This window comes from Falco rusticolus, chromosome 5 (genome assembly GCF_015220075.1).
Source record: "Falco rusticolus isolate bFalRus1 chromosome 5, bFalRus1.pri, whole genome shotgun sequence".
NCBI lineage: Eukaryota > Metazoa > Chordata > Aves > Falconiformes > Falconidae > Falco > Falco rusticolus.
Window position 1 is genome coordinate 41,166,801 of NC_051191.1, and position 20,497 is coordinate 41,187,297.

The 20,497-nt window shown below is 39.4% G+C and overlaps 1 protein-coding gene across 1 annotated transcript in view; it reads right to left on the reverse strand.

Moving 5' to 3' along the window:
- TMEM117 (transmembrane protein 117) overlaps positions 1-20,497 on the reverse strand; it is a 220,397-nt gene that overhangs the window by 165,743 nt on the left and 34,157 nt on the right. Inside the window, exon 3 of the mRNA XM_037390367.1 lies at positions 19,830-19,962. Within this exon, the coding sequence (XP_037246264.1) occupies positions 19,830-19,962 (133 nt within the window). The remainder of the gene's footprint in view (positions 1-19,829; positions 19,963-20,497) is intronic.

The window sequence follows — 20,497 nt, forward strand, 5'->3', positions numbered from 1 at the left end:
GTCAGACTGGGTAAAGAACATCTTCACAGGCAAAGCTTGGAGGACTGAGAAGTAAGCTTGTGCCTATGAGTAGGTTAAGGGAAGCATTTCACCTAAATCATAGGCTGCAATATAGTAAGAACTCTGTGACTGGGCACTTGTACCTACCTAAATGAAAGGCCAGGTACATACAATGCACAGAACTGGATACACACCATCCTTTAACATTTCACTACTAAAAACCAGCCTGACAATCCCTGTCCATCTGCATTTGTCTAGGAAAGACTCTTATCAGTATAAATCAAACCTGGATCAATCCTGCCTTTCTTACCATCTATTTGACTATGATGCATAAACAAGGAAAGAACAGGTGCAAGAGAAGATATTTCCCTGTGTTTGATCGAATACCTACATGTACAGTACATTGACAACAATGACAAAGAATTACATGGGACCAAAACTGCTTGCTGGGCTTAAAGGATTATCAAATGATCAGAATAAAAGCAGTTTTCAGGTTTCACTCCATTGACATGAAATGACAGCTCAAGTAATCACAAAACATTGGTGCAGAGCAATACTTCTGTTGGTTTACATTAATTTATCTAAATAATAAAGGAAAACCAGTTCTCTGTGGACTTCTGGTATTATACAAAACTACACTTATAAAATTGGTGGTTTGCAGAACGATCTGCTAGGAAGACTTTAAAACATGCACTCTACTGAATCCCTGTTACTCTAATTCTCATTTTGTGCCACAAGACAGAAGGGACTCCAACAAATCTCCTGTTGGACAGAGGAAGGGAAAAGAGAAAAACAATCCACTGTATGTTGGATTGCCTCAAACATACCTCAGAACTGACAAAGCATTAATGTAGAGAGTTCACTTCTATGTTGAGACTCTGAGTCTCAATGAGAGGAATCAATTATCCTGGGTCATTTCCCTGTAATCTAAGGATTCAAGCTGGTCAATTTGATTCCTTTCATACCTACCTCAATAAACTTACGTTTGGTTTTGGTTGTTTATTATAGCAGTTTTCTCCTTGAAGGTAAAGAACAACCAAACTGATAAAAAACAGTTGCCTTTAATTAAAGTACTGAAGGTTAAGCAAATCTCACAAATCATGAATTTAGTACACCTAGTGCAACCACTTAAGTCAGCCCAGTAGGTTCCAATTAACATTTTTTAAAAGTATACTTTGTGCAATAGAAGTAAAATAGCTATTGGTAGGGTGACAAAAATTCAATACCTATATTTACTGCGAGCCTACTGCAAATTCAGATGTTCTACAGGATATACTTAATGCTGCTGCAAATGTGCAGACACCTATTTTTCAATGACACTGGAAAATAACAAGGCCAAAAATCAGGAATGGGCTCAATCATAGCCAACCTGAAAAGGAAAAATCCAACTCTCCAAGGGCAGAAATAATTTTATCTTTGCCTTGAGCATGCACTCAATCCACCAATAAACTCAAGACTGATAACTGGCTCAGCTGTTACCTACATTGTCACCTTCCTGAATAAAACAGAGACAAAAGAGAGGAACTGAGTCATGGCACAGCTGCAACACCCAGCATGAAACTAATCCCAGCTGAACCGCACAACCACAAACAGTTACCAGCAAACAGCAAATTAGGTGGGATTAATAAATGATTCCATCAAATAGATGGTGTAATTAAATAACAGCAGCTAATTGGTATGTGATTTATGTAGATAAAAGCATTCAGGCACGTCAGATGTAAACTTTGCATTAAAGAACCATATACACAGCCATGCTGCATCCTGATTAAATATTAAGCCAAGAACTCTGGAATCATGAAAAATAACATAATGTTTCATTTGATTATCACCAATTTTATACAGGAAACAAAAGCTAGCACTCTGAACCGCTTATTTGGAATTGCACTATAGCCCTAAGTATCTCAATATACTTTTCTGTATACATTTAAAGGCAGGTTTTTTTAAACCTATTTTCTCCATTAGCTATGTGTGTATCACATATCCAGCAAAGATTACTCTGTGATTTAGAGTGGGTTATCTGGCACCTGACTTATTAATTCATAGCAGTCTGCTTATGGACAGACTCAGTGTGCTTTGCCCACATGAGCACCAGTTCACAATAGGTTGTTCTACTGGTTTAAATGAGGTCACAGGAGGGCTAAGGCATTCCTTGAGGAAAGCTACACAAGAAGATCTGACTTTAGATCCAGCCTTGCATGTTCAGAAGCTGCCATTCTCGGTAAGTCAAAGTCTGGAATCTTTCTTCAGTAACATTTCCATGAGGTAACATTTCACAGATGAAATGTTGCTAGTTATGTGTGAAGGAACTGATCAGGTTACAGAAAACCATTTTTGTTTTACTCATTGTCCCAAACATTCAGACTAAAGACCATGCAAAGTCACAAAGTAAAACTTTATGCATTGCACTGAAACCTTGATCAGAGAAGAACTTTTGACATATATAGGAATATCTCATCTGTCACTTACCTACAAAAGATCCTAGTACAACATATGGATAACAACTTCTGGTAACATTTAATAATTGGACACATGCGAGTAATGAATAGAAGATTTCAACATCAGAAAATGTGCAGATGCCATTGTAAATATGTATATAGTTTATAGTCAATATATTCTTTTGCAGGAATTCAATAATACCCTGTTCTATATATTTTTGGCTCTTCATTCATAAGCTTAGGAAAGACAGAAACAGCACATATTTCAAAATCTTTTTTTATACTAATTTTGATCCATTCTATAAATGACAAAAGACATGAGGGGTGGCTTTAAAACTATTGCTAATTCTGAATTACGATTTACATCCAGCAAGTAAATCAGGTCTCGTTAAAAGGCAGATTACAAATGCTTAGCCACAGTGCCCTCTAGCTGCTTTAATGCTGATTTTACAATTTCACTATATTTTCCATACACAGAAGCAAAAAATCCCTGGATGAACCACCAACTTTATACCAGTACAAAATGAATCCACATCTCCGCTAGACAGACTACAGGCATCAGTACCTGTGATCCATCTACCTGGTTTTCCTTACCATGGCAACTCATGGCACCCCAAAACAGGATTTCTCTAATATCCAATGAACAAACTGTATTTTTCTTATTGAATTTCGCAGCCTGAAAACTAGAGATCAAGAAACCAGTCTGAAGGAAGTAAAAACTGACTCAACATTTTTATTAGAACCCAAACAACCTCAACTGGTTCACTACTTTTTACTTTTGTGTATAATCTAAAACAGTCTGTTTTGAATCAGAAAGCACCAGCAAACAGCAGCAGATGTGGGCTGATCCAAAAAGGTAGGCTGATAGATAAAATGCAAATTCCAAGCTCTCTTCTCAGGTGACACCAGTCAGCTGCAAACAGGTACAAGCAGTTCATCACCTGCTCCTAATCCAACTGGTTTAGGGCAGTGCTGGGTCACTTTTCAGAGTTTGTGTCTTTCAGTAACACCAATGGACACCTGCTTTTCTTACATCTCTCTTTTTGAGACCTAGATTTTGCAGGCTTAAGACTTCTTTACACCATAGTCTCTGAAAACCTACTAAAACCTGATGCACTTGGTGTGTTACTTAAACACTCCTTCACAACTGCATTCTCTGTAAAAAAATGCACTTAGCTTCTTTGTTAACATTTAATGGGCAAGATGACTCCGATACAAGGAGAATTTAACCACAGTCAATTTTGTTTCTAAAAAACACCAGACAATTGCAGAGCTTTACAAAATAAAGACCTGTTTAAACTCTTTTGCAAGGAAGGATCTTCATCAGTGTGCTGTTACTCCTTCTGTAGCCTGAAGTCTGACCAGTGCTTTAGACAAGGCAAAGTCCCTTCCCTGCCTTCTTTTTCCCAGTCCAGACTTCCTCCACCATGGGATAGTGGACAACCTCTCTTCACAGCACACACTGTTCCTTCAAATTCTGTCTCTTCACAAAAGAACTTCACAACTGAGAAAACTCAAGTCTCTGTTTCCAAATAGGGCTCCGTCTAAAATCCCCTATCTCTTGGCAAAAACCTATATGTAAGAGACATTCACATCTGATACTACATTGGTCTTCACTGGCTCCACAGATACAAATGTTCAACTAAACGTCAAGTTTTCATTAGAAAAAAAAAATGATCATTTTGTTATAATACAAACTAATGAACACAAAGGTTAAAATTAAGAACTGAATAGGGAAATAGAAATGTTAGCAAGGTATAATTTCTGATTTCATGCAAACATAAATTAGTATTAAATATAAATAACATAAAGTATATTGAATATAAATAATATAAAGTATATTAAATACTATGAATTAGATTAATGTAGAACTATTCAAATATTAATCCAGCAAAGGAAGGTGACAGGCAGTAACCTTCAATCTAGAGAGAAAGCCTGTTACTTTTAAAGTTCATATAGCAAAACCCTGAATAACTGACAACTGCACAGTTCTGCCTGTAAGTGTCACAGGGCAACAAGAAGTATCCTGAATACGGGCCAAGAGCCCGAAGTCTGACTGTGACTCTCATAGTTTCTTTGTCTCAAGAAATTTTCTTCGTAAAGTGGCACCCATGTGGTATAAGCATCCTGCTGACCACCCCAAATCATGCCCTATACAGACATGCAGGAATGCTGCCAGCATTACTTATTTCCTCAGACTCCCTTAGATAAAAAGCGGTGGGATTTCCCTGCTCACCATGGAGAAGGAGCTCTGCTGAGGCTCCATGTGCTTTTTCCTGGTCCTATGGTATTCTGAGACTGCTTGCAGCCCCTGCATAAAGCCAGAAGGATGACATACTGGCCAGAGTATCCAAGCCCTTAAATAAAAAAATGCTCCTTGTGATTTATTATTTAATTTTATGATTTGCATAATTGAATTGTGACATCTACTTCCAGGACTTTTCCTTTTCTTGATTGTCAGGGTCATTTTAAGAGACAAATCTTGATCTCTTCACTTCAGTAGAAACAATCCTGATTTAGCATGGTATTAGAGACACTCATGCAATTCTCAGATCAGTCTGTAGAAGAGAATCTAGCTAGAAGGTAGCAACTGTAACACAGGCTGGTTCAAATGCCATGGAGTCTGCTTTTAAAATGAACAATGGCTCTGGTAGTCTCAAGCCTCCCACTGGGACTTAGGAATCCCCAACCAGATCCTTAGACACTCCCAGAGCACCCTCGAGTGGATGCCTCTCCATTCCCCAGTCATCGTGTTTTTCTTTGAAAAAGTAAAAATTTACTGAGAGGAACAGTGGAATTGGAAAACCTAGGTTAAGAATCACAGAGGTCCCACCTAGCAGCATTTTGCATTTTCTATCCCAGCCTTCTGTAAACTTTAATGTATAAATCCTGAGCATAAGTTTGCAGTAAACAAAACAAAAATTATTTACAGCACCTGGAACCAGTAATACCAGATGAGCACATACAATCATATGCAGTGTTCACTGCTACAGAATTCAAGTGATCTCTCTGACACTGTGCACACTCTGCTTATTTACTGCCTGTGATCAATTCATTTATGCAGCTGCAACATAAGGCAAAGCAGAACTGGGAAAACCTGGATCTCAGTGCCCACTGTGTGGAAATATCCTGAGACATGGCTGTCTCCTAGACGCAGGATGCTTTCAGCAATAGATTAAAGACAAGGTTTTCCAACGCCAAACTCTCCATTTCCTGGAAGGGGCAGACAATTCTTACTTGGAGGGAAAATAAAAAAACAAAAAAACAAAACACACACACACACACAAAACCCAGACTGAAGTATCTTAAAAGATGGATTTTTCTGAATCACAAGAACTGTTCAGAGGTGGATTGGTTATGCTGCTGCTGTGCTCTAGCTTATTGAATTTTGGTTTCAACTCACCAGTGGGAATTTTTCACTGCATTTTTTTCCATTCTAACTTATATTCTTGCATGCACGTAGAGGAATGGAGTCAGTGGGTTGATTAGCATTGAGAATATAGGGTTTGTCTCTCTGTCCACTTCTGATTGTTCTAGCAGATCTATGATCAATTCCATGTTGTTAACAAGGCTCTAGCAATTTTGTCTCCCCTTGAAGCAGGCTCAAGTACCTTTCCAATGCTTTGCCATGTCTGAACATTAAAAACCTTTTTCACCATAACCAGCAAATCATACTTTTTACACCATCAGAACTCTTTATTGCTGTTTTATCATATTTTACATCTTTTTTTTCAAATATATCCATAAGCACTGAAAATATCAAATTTGTCTCCTTGTCCACTTTTAATTGTTCTAGTAAGTCTAAGACTAATCTCCACATTGCTAGCAATGTTGCTGCAATTTTATCCCCCCCTCAAGGCAGCCTCAAAAAGTAATTTTCCAGTGTTTTGCCATGTCTGAATGCATGAGACATTTTTCATCATAACTAGCACATCATTTGCTTTGCACCATCCTAGCGAAGTTCTTATTGCCTTCTTGTTATGCTTTATGCTTCTTTTTTCAAATATATCTATAAGCATTGTTAACATAGAATTTTCTTCTTCTGCACCCGTATCAGTTAGCCCCCATCTACATTGGGCACCAAAAGTTGTAATTCGAGTTAAGATGGACAACAAATACTGCAACACACCCATATCAATCAGTCATCAAAGGATCACCTCTCACTGTATCTGTTATGGGTTGCAGGTGCTCCCACTCATCTCAGCTATGTTGGGCACCAGTTGTAGTAGTCAGAGTCCAACTCAGTCGGCCTCACATGGAACACCAATTGTTGCAGCACAAACAAACTAGGCAGCTGCAACAAGGCTTCACCATTGGTCAGATTCTACCATCCACACTGTATCTCCTTCCACCACCCAAACCACCTTTCCCACACGCCTCAGGGCTATTTAACCACTTAGTGGGAATGAGCTACAGCTGCACATCATCCATGTCAATCAGCCCACTGCCTCTGAGGCAAGGCCACAGCTGCATGTTATCAATGCTGATCAACCCACTGCCCTCATTCCTCTGCATATGTATATATGAAAACTGTTTCAGCATGGAATGTTTCTAGTGGATAAATTTTGTGAGAAATCGATTTTTAATTATCAACAATGTAACTCTGAAAAAGACTAAAAGCTACATGTTGGTACATACAACCAGAGACTAACAGGAGTATTTTCAGCCCTGGGAACTTCTAGGCTTCTGTGACACATTTCTGGCATCTGTAATGTAAGGTGTCTTTTATTTCTGTCCCTGAGCCAGTCTTCCAAGCCTCAGCACTAAGCCCAAGAAGCACAGTACACATGTGTCACCAATAGCCGGTGTCACAGAACCAAAAGCCCAGGTTCCTGCCACTGCTGCCACGCTGCCCAGGAGCAGAGCTGCTCTGCTGGGAGGCACCAGGGAGTTTGCAGGCTACCGGCCACCACTCCTCCAAGACAAGAACAGAAGCCCTGTGCAAGTGCCCCCACTGTGCCTTATACAGGGCAGCGTGTCATCCTCCTGTTACTTCAAACAGCTACGTGCTAAAGGAATGTTCCCTTTCTTAGCCTCACGAACATTTTAACGCTAGAAAAAGTTTCTTTTGATTCTATTGTCCTTTATTCATCACTGGACAACTAATTGTAGGTGTCAAGAACTAATTGTACCTGTGAAATCCTAGTATCAATTTATGTTCTCAGTTATCATTATGTGTTAGATAGACTGGAGGTATTACAATGGGTCATCTGAAAGAAGCAGGACCTATTGTGTATCTTTACTTTTCAGAGTATGTGTCACTGAAAGCCATTTTATCACAATTCTTTTTACAGCTTGCTTCCATTTAGATAGGTTCTAATTGTGTCATTTTCAATGTTTCATTATAACTTATACAACCAGCGGTGCTCTCCATCACACTCATGCTGATTCTTTCACAGTAAAAATGTCTCTAAAAATAAATTCCCAACTTATACTTTGCTAGGTGAGCATTGGTAAGTGGCAAAATATTTCTAACCCATCTGCAGAGCACTCAAGAATTTTCTGTAAAAAATTTTTGCATGGAAAATTTAGCATTGGGAAATGTTTGTATCCTAAGTGACATTAATCTTTCTGCATGCATATGTGAATATCACTCTGGCATGCAATTTTGGTATTTTGCGCTCAGCTATTTTCAAGTTCACTCATTCAGAAACTGGCGAAATGCGTTAAAAGTTTTATTTAAAAAAAAAAAGAGAGAGAGAGAGAGAAAATCTTTAAATAACAGACTCCCAGTAATGCCTTTAGGCAAAAGTATGTATCTTTAAAATAATAATAATTTTAAAAAGCCTTTTAATTTTTCCAGAAATAGCCATATATCACTAAAATTCCTGTCTACATACATACATGTAGGTACCGATTCACAAACACAACCAAGACACTCTAAAATATACAGTCCATTACTCCTTTCACAGACTATCTCTACAGAATGGACAAAGTAAATATCTCAGTGGATACAATTTCATTTTGCCTGAATAACACTGAAAATTTCATATTCATTACATTGCTTTAACACTAAATTTAATTGAACAATGGTATCATGAGAAAGCTGTGGTCTCATTCATTAGAAAGAGGTTTTTTCATTAATTTAGCAATTTTTTTCTGCCATCTGGTACAGCCAGAAGTAGTTACCTTTGCATTATTCAAAAAGATCTCTGAATTCTTGCAGAATTTTGGACTGATTATTAACTTTTTACAGCAAGCATTCAATGTTTTATGCAAAATAATAACTGTGCCAATTTTCTGTAACTGGTGCTGTGGCTGCTTACTCAAGCGTGAATTTTCTTTGGGTGCTGAAACTACATAATACATAGTTTTGGCACAATTACAAAAAAAAAATTAAAAATGGTAGTAAGTCCTGTCTCAAAACTGTGCATACTGTTGCTGCATAGCAAATAAAAACATTCACTTCAAAACCTGCAGATGAGTGTAGTGGGAAAAGGGCTTAAAATGTATTTCTGTGAAGAAGGTTGAAGAAATTCTAAGACACTATCTGGTTTTACCAGTAAAAGAAAGTAGGGTGTTGCAGCTATTACCAAGTAAAAATCCTGGATCATCCACTGGATATTCTGTCTAAAGAACTCAAGGCTTGGCACAAAGACTCACAGACAGAAGTATCTGAGTAATCAACTGAAAAAAAGACATTAAATAAAGCAAGAAAGCCTTTAACTTCCTCAGAATTTTTTGTAGACTAAATTTCCTTTATCAAATCATGAAAGTTTCTCCTCCATCCCCAAATTTGCTGCCTTTTTTCCTGTTGGAGGACTAGAGATGAAGATTTCTCCATATGATGAGTATTGCTTAGAGAAGACTAAGCATTCAAGTCCAAATCAATAGCAAAAATACTGCTAGTTTCATTTTAGATTCTCTCAGGTCAATATCAATAAAAATAATGCAAGTAACAAGAATGAGATACCCTATTGCTCTACCATCTTAATTTGTGCCCTTTACTGTTTGGCAGACAGAATATTTCAAACTTCTCTATGGCATCCAAGAAGATCAAAAGATATCTATCAAACAAGTAGATTTTCAACCGTTTTTATTTTACTGGCATGTACCTGTTTTCTCTAAAAACTCAAAACCTGTTCACAGCTTCCATTTCACAGCCAAAATGTTAAAACTCGAGTTTGGGTGAAAAAAATCATAACATTTTGATCAAAAATACAGAACTTCTAGATTAGAAGAAAGGAGTCAATGTTTAAGTGGAATGAAACATTTAAAAGTTCACATGTACAAGCACATCTCTTAATCTGCTGATTTGTAGAGGTATGAACATATTAATAAACTGGTGTCACATATGAGCCAGATACACTGTTTTTAAAAAACTGCAGCAGTCCCGCAGATTAATCATCAGTGCACAGTTTCATTTACATCGCACTTACAGATTAAACAGGCCTAGAACACATGCAGTTGCTGAAAAATACAGGTAAATATTTCTTACATGGACAACTTACTTTTGCTACAGTTGTATGTCCAGGATGACTGGACAAAGCAAAGGGGAGACATGTATTATGACTTTATAAACTCAGACATTTCTATAAAAATGTCAGTGCAGTTATTTTTTGAGATGACAATAAAATATGTTTTACAAACGCATTTGCAGGGGGACTGCAATCATAAATGCTAAATAAGCTCAAGTCATATTTTCTCTGAAAGTAAACCTGGTCTTCCATTTTCTTCTGTTTCCTCTTGTGCTACTAAATGATGAATAAACCAGATAAATCAGGTTTCCCTCTCTAGCAAGAGCAGTTTAGCCACCAGCATTAGAGCCATCCTCTGGCAATGACTACCTCAAGTGCTCAATTTCATTCACACAAGGAGTCACATCCAGATGTAAGGCATTAAATGGACCCAGGGCTATCAGAAGGGCTGCAAGAGATGATTACCCTAGGTGCAACCTTGTGGGTGCTGAAAGCACATCATCGGCCAAATTTGTCTGAGTCACATCGGCTGCGGCTGCTGCTGCTGCTACCAGAGGAAAGAGAGTGCCTACAAAATTTCTTCCTGCACTTCCCAATTCTTTTTCTTCTTTGCCATGGCTTTCATGTTCAGTAGTCTCAATCACCACTGCACCCTCCGGTGCGGCAGCCTAACAAGGCTGGGGAATGGGCTGCCTACCCACCTGCTGGTACCTGCTGCTACCACCCACCTCCTTACTGGCAGAGATGCTAGGGACAGGTGGGGTCTCCGGTCCCCAGTTCTGTTAAGATGCTAAAAAAAGAATACAACAGCAGTACCAAAAGTAAGCAAATGTTTCACTAGGGTAGCAGCTGTGCTACAGGCTTTCCCATTCCAGGTACTTGGCATCTTCAGGTTCTTCAGCCAAAACAAAAAAAAAAAGGATGAAAAGTGCCAGGAAGCATTTTCCTTGTAAAAAAGCTGCTTTTTATGGAAATGCTTATTATTAAATTTCTGTTTATTAAATCTTTGTGTTTATCTGAATGTCCTCCCATGAGCTAAAAGCAAAGGGGAGAAAGACAGACAGTAATGGACCAGCTCCTCATCTAAAGGAGACCAGTAGCAGTTCCCCTCAGACCGCCTTGCAGAAGGTAAGCCCCACTCCTAGCTTCACCCCAGCAAAAGAAAAACCTCTGAGTAGTCCAGATTACAGCTTTACAGATTTCCTAGTTCATGGTGAGAAGAGATGACCTGAGGACCTGATTTCCTATACAAGCAGATACTGCACTCTACCCAGATCATCCTGACAGACCTACAGCCTAAGAGGCCTCAGGAGGCGCCTTTGGACTTCCAGCCTCCTACATCGTGATCAGCCGTACACATATGGCCTCACATCATGAGCTGCAAACACAGAGTAACCCACTAACTTCAGCCTAGGTTATTTTTCTCATTGGAACTCAACAGTCTCGTTAGAGAAAAGCATTTTTAACTCTTCAGGAGACTCAACTCATGTGTGTTATGGGCAAAGAAAACAAGACGCATAGGCAGTAGCAATGCTATGGCTCCTGAAGTGGCAAGAGGGCTGATGGAGCAGAGTATTTTCATATAATCCTAATGGACAAAGCCACACTGACAGTGTCATAGTGTGACTAAGGGAAAATGCTCTCAGCATCTGCATGTCCATTCAATCCAGAGTGGTATGAAATAAAAAAGTGATGTTGTAGCCATTACCTGTGCCTTCAGAAAAGAAAAAAGATGTCACTGAGCACCCACAGTATGGGCAGAGGAAAAATCTGCCATGTTATTGTATTTGTGATGTGAACAGGAACAGTTCAAAAATGGCCAACTTTACTGTACCATCAAAAAATGAACAAGTTCCTTTGTGAACTCTTATGTATACAGTTTCATATTAATACAAACATATTAATTGACATTTTGAATATTTTAAATAGTGGAATTAAAAAAATAATAAAAAGCAAATACAAAATATGTAGCAGCTTCATAAATTAACCTTTGCATAATGTTTAACTATATTGTGTCATGATCAATTTATCTAGTCAGTTATCCCTAGCACTAGAAAGGATACTTATTTGAAAGGAGGAAAGGGGAATCAGTCTGTGCAGCCCTAAGACATTCCCAAAGTCACATCAGTGTCACCATGGCAATGCCACAGGACAGCTACTTATGTACTCTGTCCAACCCAGGGCTTGAATGCAACCCCTTTGGTGCTGGGCATGCCTTTGTCTCACATGCTTTTCCCATCGCAGCCTCCAGCATTTGCTGTTCTGAGCTAACAGATCTGGCTGTGTTCAGCATTCACAGTTCTTCCATCTGGCATCTCTGATCAGTGACAACCTTCCTAAAACCAGTGATTAATTTTAGCAATAGGAAAAAAAGCTCTTAGAGGAAGGGGATTTTACAACATTGCTACAACTATAGTTCTTACCTAAACGCAGGTACCTGAGACCAATTCAGGTGGTACATATGACACGTACCCAACTCCCAAGCTGGGTCCTCTGCCTATGTCTTGACAAAGAGCTCCTGCCAGAACTGATTTGTGTCACTTGAATCTCTATGGTTTGGCCTTTGCTACTAAGCTACTCAAAAGAGTTTACAGGAAAGTGGTTTGGCTTGGGTAACTTTATTTTTTTCCTTGCAATCTGGCTTTCTCCACAAAATCCTATTAATTTAAGTCATTCTATCAAAGTGATTAACATTACTCTCAAACTGATCAACCTGTATTATGGATAGTTCATAATAACAGAGCTCCAACTGTGCCACAGGTTTTTTGGCAGACTTTGATCCTGCTGACCACAATGTACTCCTGGGATGTCTTTATGGATACAGGAGCTCTTTGGTATCCTGTCTACATCCATCCACCCTGGGATCTATGACGATTCTATGCTGGTTGTTCTGTGATGTGCAAGACTTACTTTCTCCTCTGTCTGGACACGGAGTGTGGTTTTGGTAATGAAATTCTTAGTCTTTAAGGGGGTTGGGACTTCAGAATCATCATCTTCTAATTACACCCAAACTAATAATTTCCTTTGATTTGCCATTTCCTGGCTTAGGAGGAGAGGCTTGCTGAAGTTTGCTTTACAGAAGACAGAAGCAATATGGCAGATTTAGCACATGGAACTGAGGTACTTTTTCACCAGGTGTTATGACTGAGTACATTTAGCTGTAAAGGTTGAAACTCCTTGAACTAACTTGGAAATTTTTAAGTAAACTTTAGTTTTCAAGTACTAGTGTTGGCTCAAAAGACTCTTCAATCACAGTGACTTGGGAACATGGTTTATTTTGCTGATGTGATCTCACTAGACACCTGTGCCTTAGGATCCTAGCTGGAATGACAACCTGCCAAAAAAAAAAAAAAAGCCTCACGTGAAGACCAGTTAAAGACTAAAGCCTTCTGCATTCTTGGAGCAATATTTTACATCCATAATTCTTAAAACTGTATTAAACTTTCTGTCTCTATGTACAGTTACATAGCATAAGTCTGTCACAGTCTAAGCTGTTTAGGACCTACATGTTTAGAAATATGTTTAGAACCAACATAAGGATATGGACCTGTTGGAATGAGTCCAAAGGATGGCCATGAAGATGATCAGAGGGCTGGAGCACCTCCCCTCTGAAGACAGGCTGAGAGAGTGAGAAGGCTCCAAGGAGACCTTACAGCAGCCTTCCAGTACCTACAGGAAAGCTGGAGAGGGACTTTTCACAAGGGCATGTAGCGATAGGACAGGGGGAATGGCTTTAAACTAAAAGAGGGTAGATTTAGATTAGATATAGGGAAGAAATTCTTTACTGTGAGAGTGGTGAGGCACTGGAACAGGTTGCCCAGAGAAGCTGTGGATGTCCCATCCCTGGAAGTGTTCAAGGCCAGGCTGGATGGGGCTTTGAGCAACCTGGTCTAGTGGAAGGTGTCCTTGCCCATGGCAGGGGGTTGGAACTAGGCGACCTTTAAGGTCCTTTCCAACCCAAACCATTCTATTATTCTATGTATTCTAAGGGAGTCCCTGTTTTCCACATGCTGTTTGGGAACAACTCCTACGATGGCCGTAAAGGATTAGGTCTCTAAGAATGGCATAGAGGACTTAAGGATTTGGAACCTTTCCTTCCAGCAGTTCACAAAAGTTTGCACTTTCTCAAGCTCACAATATAACATAATTATCTTTGCCAACTGACAAAAAATAAGTCCTTTTTTCTAGCTGAGAGCTTGAAACAAACAAACAAAAAAATACCCCAACAATTTAGGATTTTCCTTATGGCATGACTATGGCATAAATACATAAGTAAAACAGATCTATAAAAAGGATACACCAACACAAAGCTCATGAAATACATGGCTGGGTAAACACAGCTATGAAGATAGTCTGGAGGGCTAATAGAGATCCACTGTGGACCTTGTAGTTCTGTAGAACAGTAACAGTGGTTAGGAAAACACGTTCCTGTTTGCCCCTAAAACTTGCTCTAAAAATTATACTAATGATGAATAAACCCAGACTCATTAAAAAGTAATCAAATAAACTAAAACACAGAATGCTGAATAAGATGTGGTACAAATCTTTCAGTAAATACACACTTCCAGGGACAAAATCATCTGTATGTAGCTGTAATTGGGGAAAAAAGCAAAAAAAACCCAGTAACTAACTTGGGTAATGCAATGAATAGAAATTAAAAATGTATACAGCTGTTCACTTGTTTCAGCTTGTTAAACAAAATGCAAACCCTCTTTGTATGTATTTGTCAACTGCAGATTGTAATCAGTGCCCAATTCAGTAAATCAATTAAACAGAGTCCTCTTCAAAATGAAGTTTAATTAAAATTATTTTAAGGACTATTTTTTTATTCCTAAGGAACTTCTGCTGTTACTGTAAATTGTGTTGTAATTTCACACTTCTTCTGTGAAGGAAATGAGCAATAAGAGAAGACAAAAGTACACCAAAAAGATGTACTCTCTCCTAGGGTTTTATATGAATAACCGAAACCCTTTGGCAGCACAGGTAATAAATTCACAACAAACTCTCTCCTGACACATTCAGCATTCGAAGACGGCAATCCTGACAACTTCTATTATTGCTATAGTAATGTGACAATTAGCATCAAAATAGAAAATGGTTTGAGTGTACAATTTCAATGACACTTTTCAGTGTCAAATAATTATGCACCTGAACATCCTTTGGTCAACTGAAAATCACTTCACCAAAGACAAGACAGCTGACATTGTGAGACAAGCAGTCACAACTCTGATTTTTGGATGTCATGTGAAAAATACATCACCCTGTTGTAATTTTAAATATCAAAGCATTATTCGCTGACACAGGCTCCCGAAGGAGAGAATGGATTTCCTTTAGGCAATATATTCTCCATTTAAAAGCAATCAATTGGAAAAACTTCAATATATGTACGTACTGGCTTTGTTTACCTTTGCACATTATGCATACAGAAGCAAAATATAAATGACAAAAACATTGGACAGTCCCTGGACACTTCCAGACCTAGAATTCCTTCAAAGAAAGACGCGATGAATTAAGGGCTGTTAATTTTCTTGTGGCACAGAAAGATCCAGAGAAAAAGTTTGCTGGAAGCATCCCTGCATACTTCCACTGGGTTTCTTCTACTGCACTAAAAAGCGCCCTTTGCTGCCACCACCTGGGCCTCACCACCGCACACCAGGAATGAACACCAGTAAGGCGTTTTCCATGGCACAGCCCGTAGCGCACAACATTGCCCGAGCGGCTGTGCAGGAGCATCCCGGGACGGACACACGGACAGACGGCCACCCTGCAGGGGCTTGGACCCCAAGGTGCATTCGTGGCCCTAACTGTGTGACTAGGTGCAGCCGCTGTTCATCACCACCTCTCCTGGTCACGTCCCTCAGCCTCGCTTGGTGGCCACTGACGATGCTCTGGTTCGGCTTCCAAGCAGGTATGCTTCAGGTCCCCCCTCATCAAGCACTGGTCGAAGAAAATGTTACCATAAAGTGACAGGAGCTGACAGACATTTCTGAGGGAGCCTGGCAAAGTAGAGGCAGAGTACCACAAAAGAGCTGCTGCTATCTTCTTATTCTCTATAACCACAGAAAAAAAACCCTTCTATTCACTGTACGCAGGCCTGTGTTGATGGAAATAGCAGAGTATGAATTAAGACCTCCAAACAGGCTCCCACAGCTGTTGTAAGATGGATAAAGGAAGGAGGAATTTTTTTCAGCCATGTGAGGGCAAAAAATAGTGCAGAGCAGGCAAAGTGACAGTGACAGATTTGACACAGAGAGCCGCTTTAGATGGCAGCCAGCCTCTTTCCGAGGATGCCTGGGCTCATGCAGACAACATAGCGCACAAGCATGACGGGCCACTGTGCACAAGCATGATGGACCGCAAAGTGATAGACATTGTGCTTCTGCTGGTGAGCACAAAACCACCACAAGACTCGTAGCATGAACAGCAGACCATGGTACATCACATCATGTCAGATCAGTTCCTCGATGTACCATATCACTGGCTAACAGACACTTACCCACTGAGAAGATGCAATCGGCAGTGCTCTCCTCACTACTTCAAACATTTAAAAACCAAACTGCAGAGGAAATTCAACAGTCTTGTTCCCACTGCACAGTTCAGCCTCTGGCATCACATATGTTTTCTGACCCTCTACAACTGGTTTTACTGTTCCCCAAGTATTAAAACTATTCCAAATCTTCTCTCCTTATTTGAGCATAAAGCACTACTTAAGGTTACTCTGACTTTCACAAGAACAGGTTTTCCTGTGTTATTCTCACAGCAGCCTTGGCCAGGACCGTTTTCTAACAGCCACTGCTCTCTTCTGACTGACTCGTCCTGCTACGCTCCCCAGGTGTCCTCTAAACCTAAGTCTGAAAAATGGCTGAACCTTTCCTACCTCTGGATCATTTCCACATTCAGCCTGTCTATTCCACATCCTTCTTGCAGAGAAGGACCAAACACCTCATTCCTGAAGCCTGTGCCTCAGCCCTGCTGGGTCTTCAGACAGTTACACAAACTTGGCCTGTGCCCAGCTTGGCTTCTGCTTGCTGTTTTCAGGGATGAAGCAGTAAGAAATAATAGCCACAGATCATTCTCTGACAGCTTTTCCTCACCAAATGTTCAGCTCTGACTACAAGAGCAATGACCTAATGTATGGTGGGTCAGTGCCATAAGCTGTGAAATCCCTAAGAGGAAATGTCACTGAAAAAAAGAACAGGGACTTAAAATTTAAAAAAATGCATTTCAATCTGTCACAAAATTTTCAATTCAAATAGTCACACATTCACCCAGCAAACAGCTATGTAATATATATTCAAACACCAGCAATTTGTTCAGCTTTTGCCCTTCCCAGAAAACTACAGTCCCTACCACTACCCTTTTCTAAGGGACACATTCACAATTTTAGGTCTGCCACACTAGGACACAGGTGAAGTGTCTTTAAAAATATATTTTAAAATAACCTAAATCTTGACAACTATAAAATATACTTATTCTTTTTTTTTTTTTTTTTTTTAGAGATGTCAACATGAGAGACCTTTAAAGCACTCCTGGCACAGGTTTCCTGAGTCCTGAACAGGATATTGCTTCTGCTGTGATCATCCATGCTGGCATGCACATGCAAGACGCAGTTTTCCTGCTTGTGAGTCACAAAGGGATTTTCATTGATGACACCAAACATCTGACATAAAGAAACTTGTCAGAATCACTCCCCTGCCAGCACACAGGGCAGGCTGAATCACAGACAGGGCAAGGAGCAAACACAAGCAAAAAAAGAAATGTTTTTCACTCAGTCTTGTAGACAGTAATTGTAAGGCTTTCATAGCCCTTGTATTGGAAAGATGCGTGTTCTGTGTGCTTGTGTTTCATAGGAGTCCACAAGCACGAAGGTCAGCTTGTCTCTACAAAGACTGTAACCTCCATGCAGGCAGACTCTGACCTTTATCCTGGAAGCCAGTCTCTCCAGTGTCAGTCATTTCAGTACAGCACTGTAGCAAAAGGTGTAGACGGAAGTATTCTTTTCCACAGAAGTACAAACCATGAAGCAAATAGCTTTCATATGGATTACATTTACTCAGGAAGAAAATAATCCACTCCTTGAAACACTTTATTATGGCAACATGAAGTAGGTGGCTTTGATGTTTGTTGTAGAAACCCTCTTTCCAAAAGTACTGCACATTGTTCTACCTCAATTTTGAGAGGACTGAGCCAAGGGCTCTGTTTAACTGATGGTTTATGCTGTACAGTTTGAGACCAGAATTGTTTGCTCTGTATCCGCTTGCTGCCTTTTTGCTGGAATGGACACTCAAAACAGCTGTAAGAAGCCTTCAGTCCACTTTCAAAAAAGCAGTGTGATTCCTTGAGCACAGCATGGTCAGCTTCCCAAAACAATTATAACAAATCTAGGGCTGGAGCATAAGCTCCAGGAGAGGATAGGCTTCGCCCCTCAGGAAGCCAGCAGGCAGATGGACTGATGCCAGGTATTTTAGCACTAGGGTTGTGCCTATTTCCATGAACGTGGATGCTGATTGCTGTGCAGTCTCTTCAGTGCAGCTAATGGAAGCTTGTAACAGATACAAGGAGCAGGAATGTTGACAAGGACAAATGAATTCTGATTTCCAGGCGTAAGTCAAAGCTTCAAAACCGTTAAATGCTTTGTCTGGCAGCTAGTTATAGTTTATGGAGCATTAGAAATATCATACATAAATCCTAATATAATAATAATAGTACGACTATGTAAACAGGGAAGCCAGAAACCTGCAATGCTCCTACCCTCCTCATTTCAGGGATAATTATTCTGCCTGTTATTGGGAACTTATTCATATTTACGTCATTACTGTGATTGTTTCCTAAAACACTCGGTGATTCTGCTGCTTTACCTGCCTTGCTCAAATCAATACATTTAGTCTTTGTGTCACAATCTCACGATCAGCCCAGCTGCTCTACACTGATGTTCATTCAGTGACACCCAGTCTGCTTCCTACTCACCTTTTGGTTTATGTGACATCATTAACAGGACTTCATACACTGCGGTTTTTTGCTAGCAGGCTTGAGATTTGCAACACACCACGCCAGAGCTGGACTCTGTCAGCATGGCTCTGACATTTGCTAAGAACAAGTCACTCAACTTTTTGCACTGTTCTTCAATTCATATATACACTGGGTTTCTTATTCCTTGCTAGAAATTCTTCAGATGCTATCTTGCCTTTCATAAACAGCATGACTGTGATTTTTACCAAATTAATTAATTTTGTATATATTAGATGACTAATAATGTCGGTTTCCTCAGGAAAATAAAAAAAGTGAATGTGGTGCTAATTTTGAGATAATAGGAGAAAGCAAGTCTTCTTAGGCCAGAAAATTAATATAAATAGTTCCATTTAAAATAAATCCAGACATCGTAAAAAGATTCATCCCTTAGCCAACCATAATTTTTCCCTGCCAAAGCAACTTATGGGGGAAAAAAATAGATTTTTAAGCATATTTTTAACAAACTGAATCAGCAAATATTATTGTACATAACCAAAGTAGCACTATACTACACACTTAATATTTGAGTGCGAGCTTCCTCAAGTTTGGATGTTTCAATCTTTTAACTTTCTCAGAATTTCCTCAGTATGCACAACAGTAATGCTTATACTTCTAAACCACTCAGCCCTAACTTAAACCCGATTTTTTTGAGCTACAGTTTTAAATAATAATAGAAAAGATATCATGTTCATTATTACTCTGATGTAATAGTTGGTATTATTAGTCTAGGACCCCACTTTTTATACCTGATACTTTAATCCCCTTGGCTAATTAACCAATTAAATTACTAGTCTACCAAAATTCAGAAAGCAGAGGAGTAAAAAAAGATAGTGAATACTAGTATGTTTACATTTTGGTAATCTCTTGTTCACTGTAAAGCAGCATAATATGAAAAAAAAAAAAAAAAAGAGTTTCTGGTAGAATATATTCTAGAGCAAAAGAGACAGAAAGAAACTCTGTAACGTACCTCATATTCCCTGCCATAATGAGGAACAGATTATAAATGTGAGAAAAAATGAAGAGGAAGAGGATGGTACTGAAGAACATCGTCATCCAAGACCCATGGTCCTCTCGAAACATTTTCAGACGGAGCAACTGACCTGTAGTATGAATATTATGAGAAAGCATGTTTTAGTCAGTCACGAAATACATGTTTACATGATAACAAAACCAAAATAGAGTACTAAAACTGTGTTTCTTCTTATATCTAATTATTCCACTGTGTATGAGGAAAGCAGATCTAGTATCATGCACCCAAACTACTCTTCTGTAATTCAGCATGAACAGACATTATTGCTACAAAATTACAAGGTTGTTTCCCACAAACATGAAAAAGTGGTTTGGGCTCTTACAGTCAGAATCACTGATGAGGTCTGAAGGAGTCCACATCACATCTGTGGTACCCACTCAAAATGTGGCTGTGGCTTTACATAAACTACATGTGATTCTACATGCTGAGTAAGCAGCTTTCTGTGGTTCCCAGTTTCAGCCATTAATATCTCTACTCGCTCTGCTCTCGTGGTGGCACAGCAAGCTCTGCAGCCATGCGCAAGTGAACAAGAGTGGACAACTGACCCATCTAGAAAAAAAGAAAATTACCTTTTTGTTTTCTTTCATTTCAGCCTGCTGACTTTG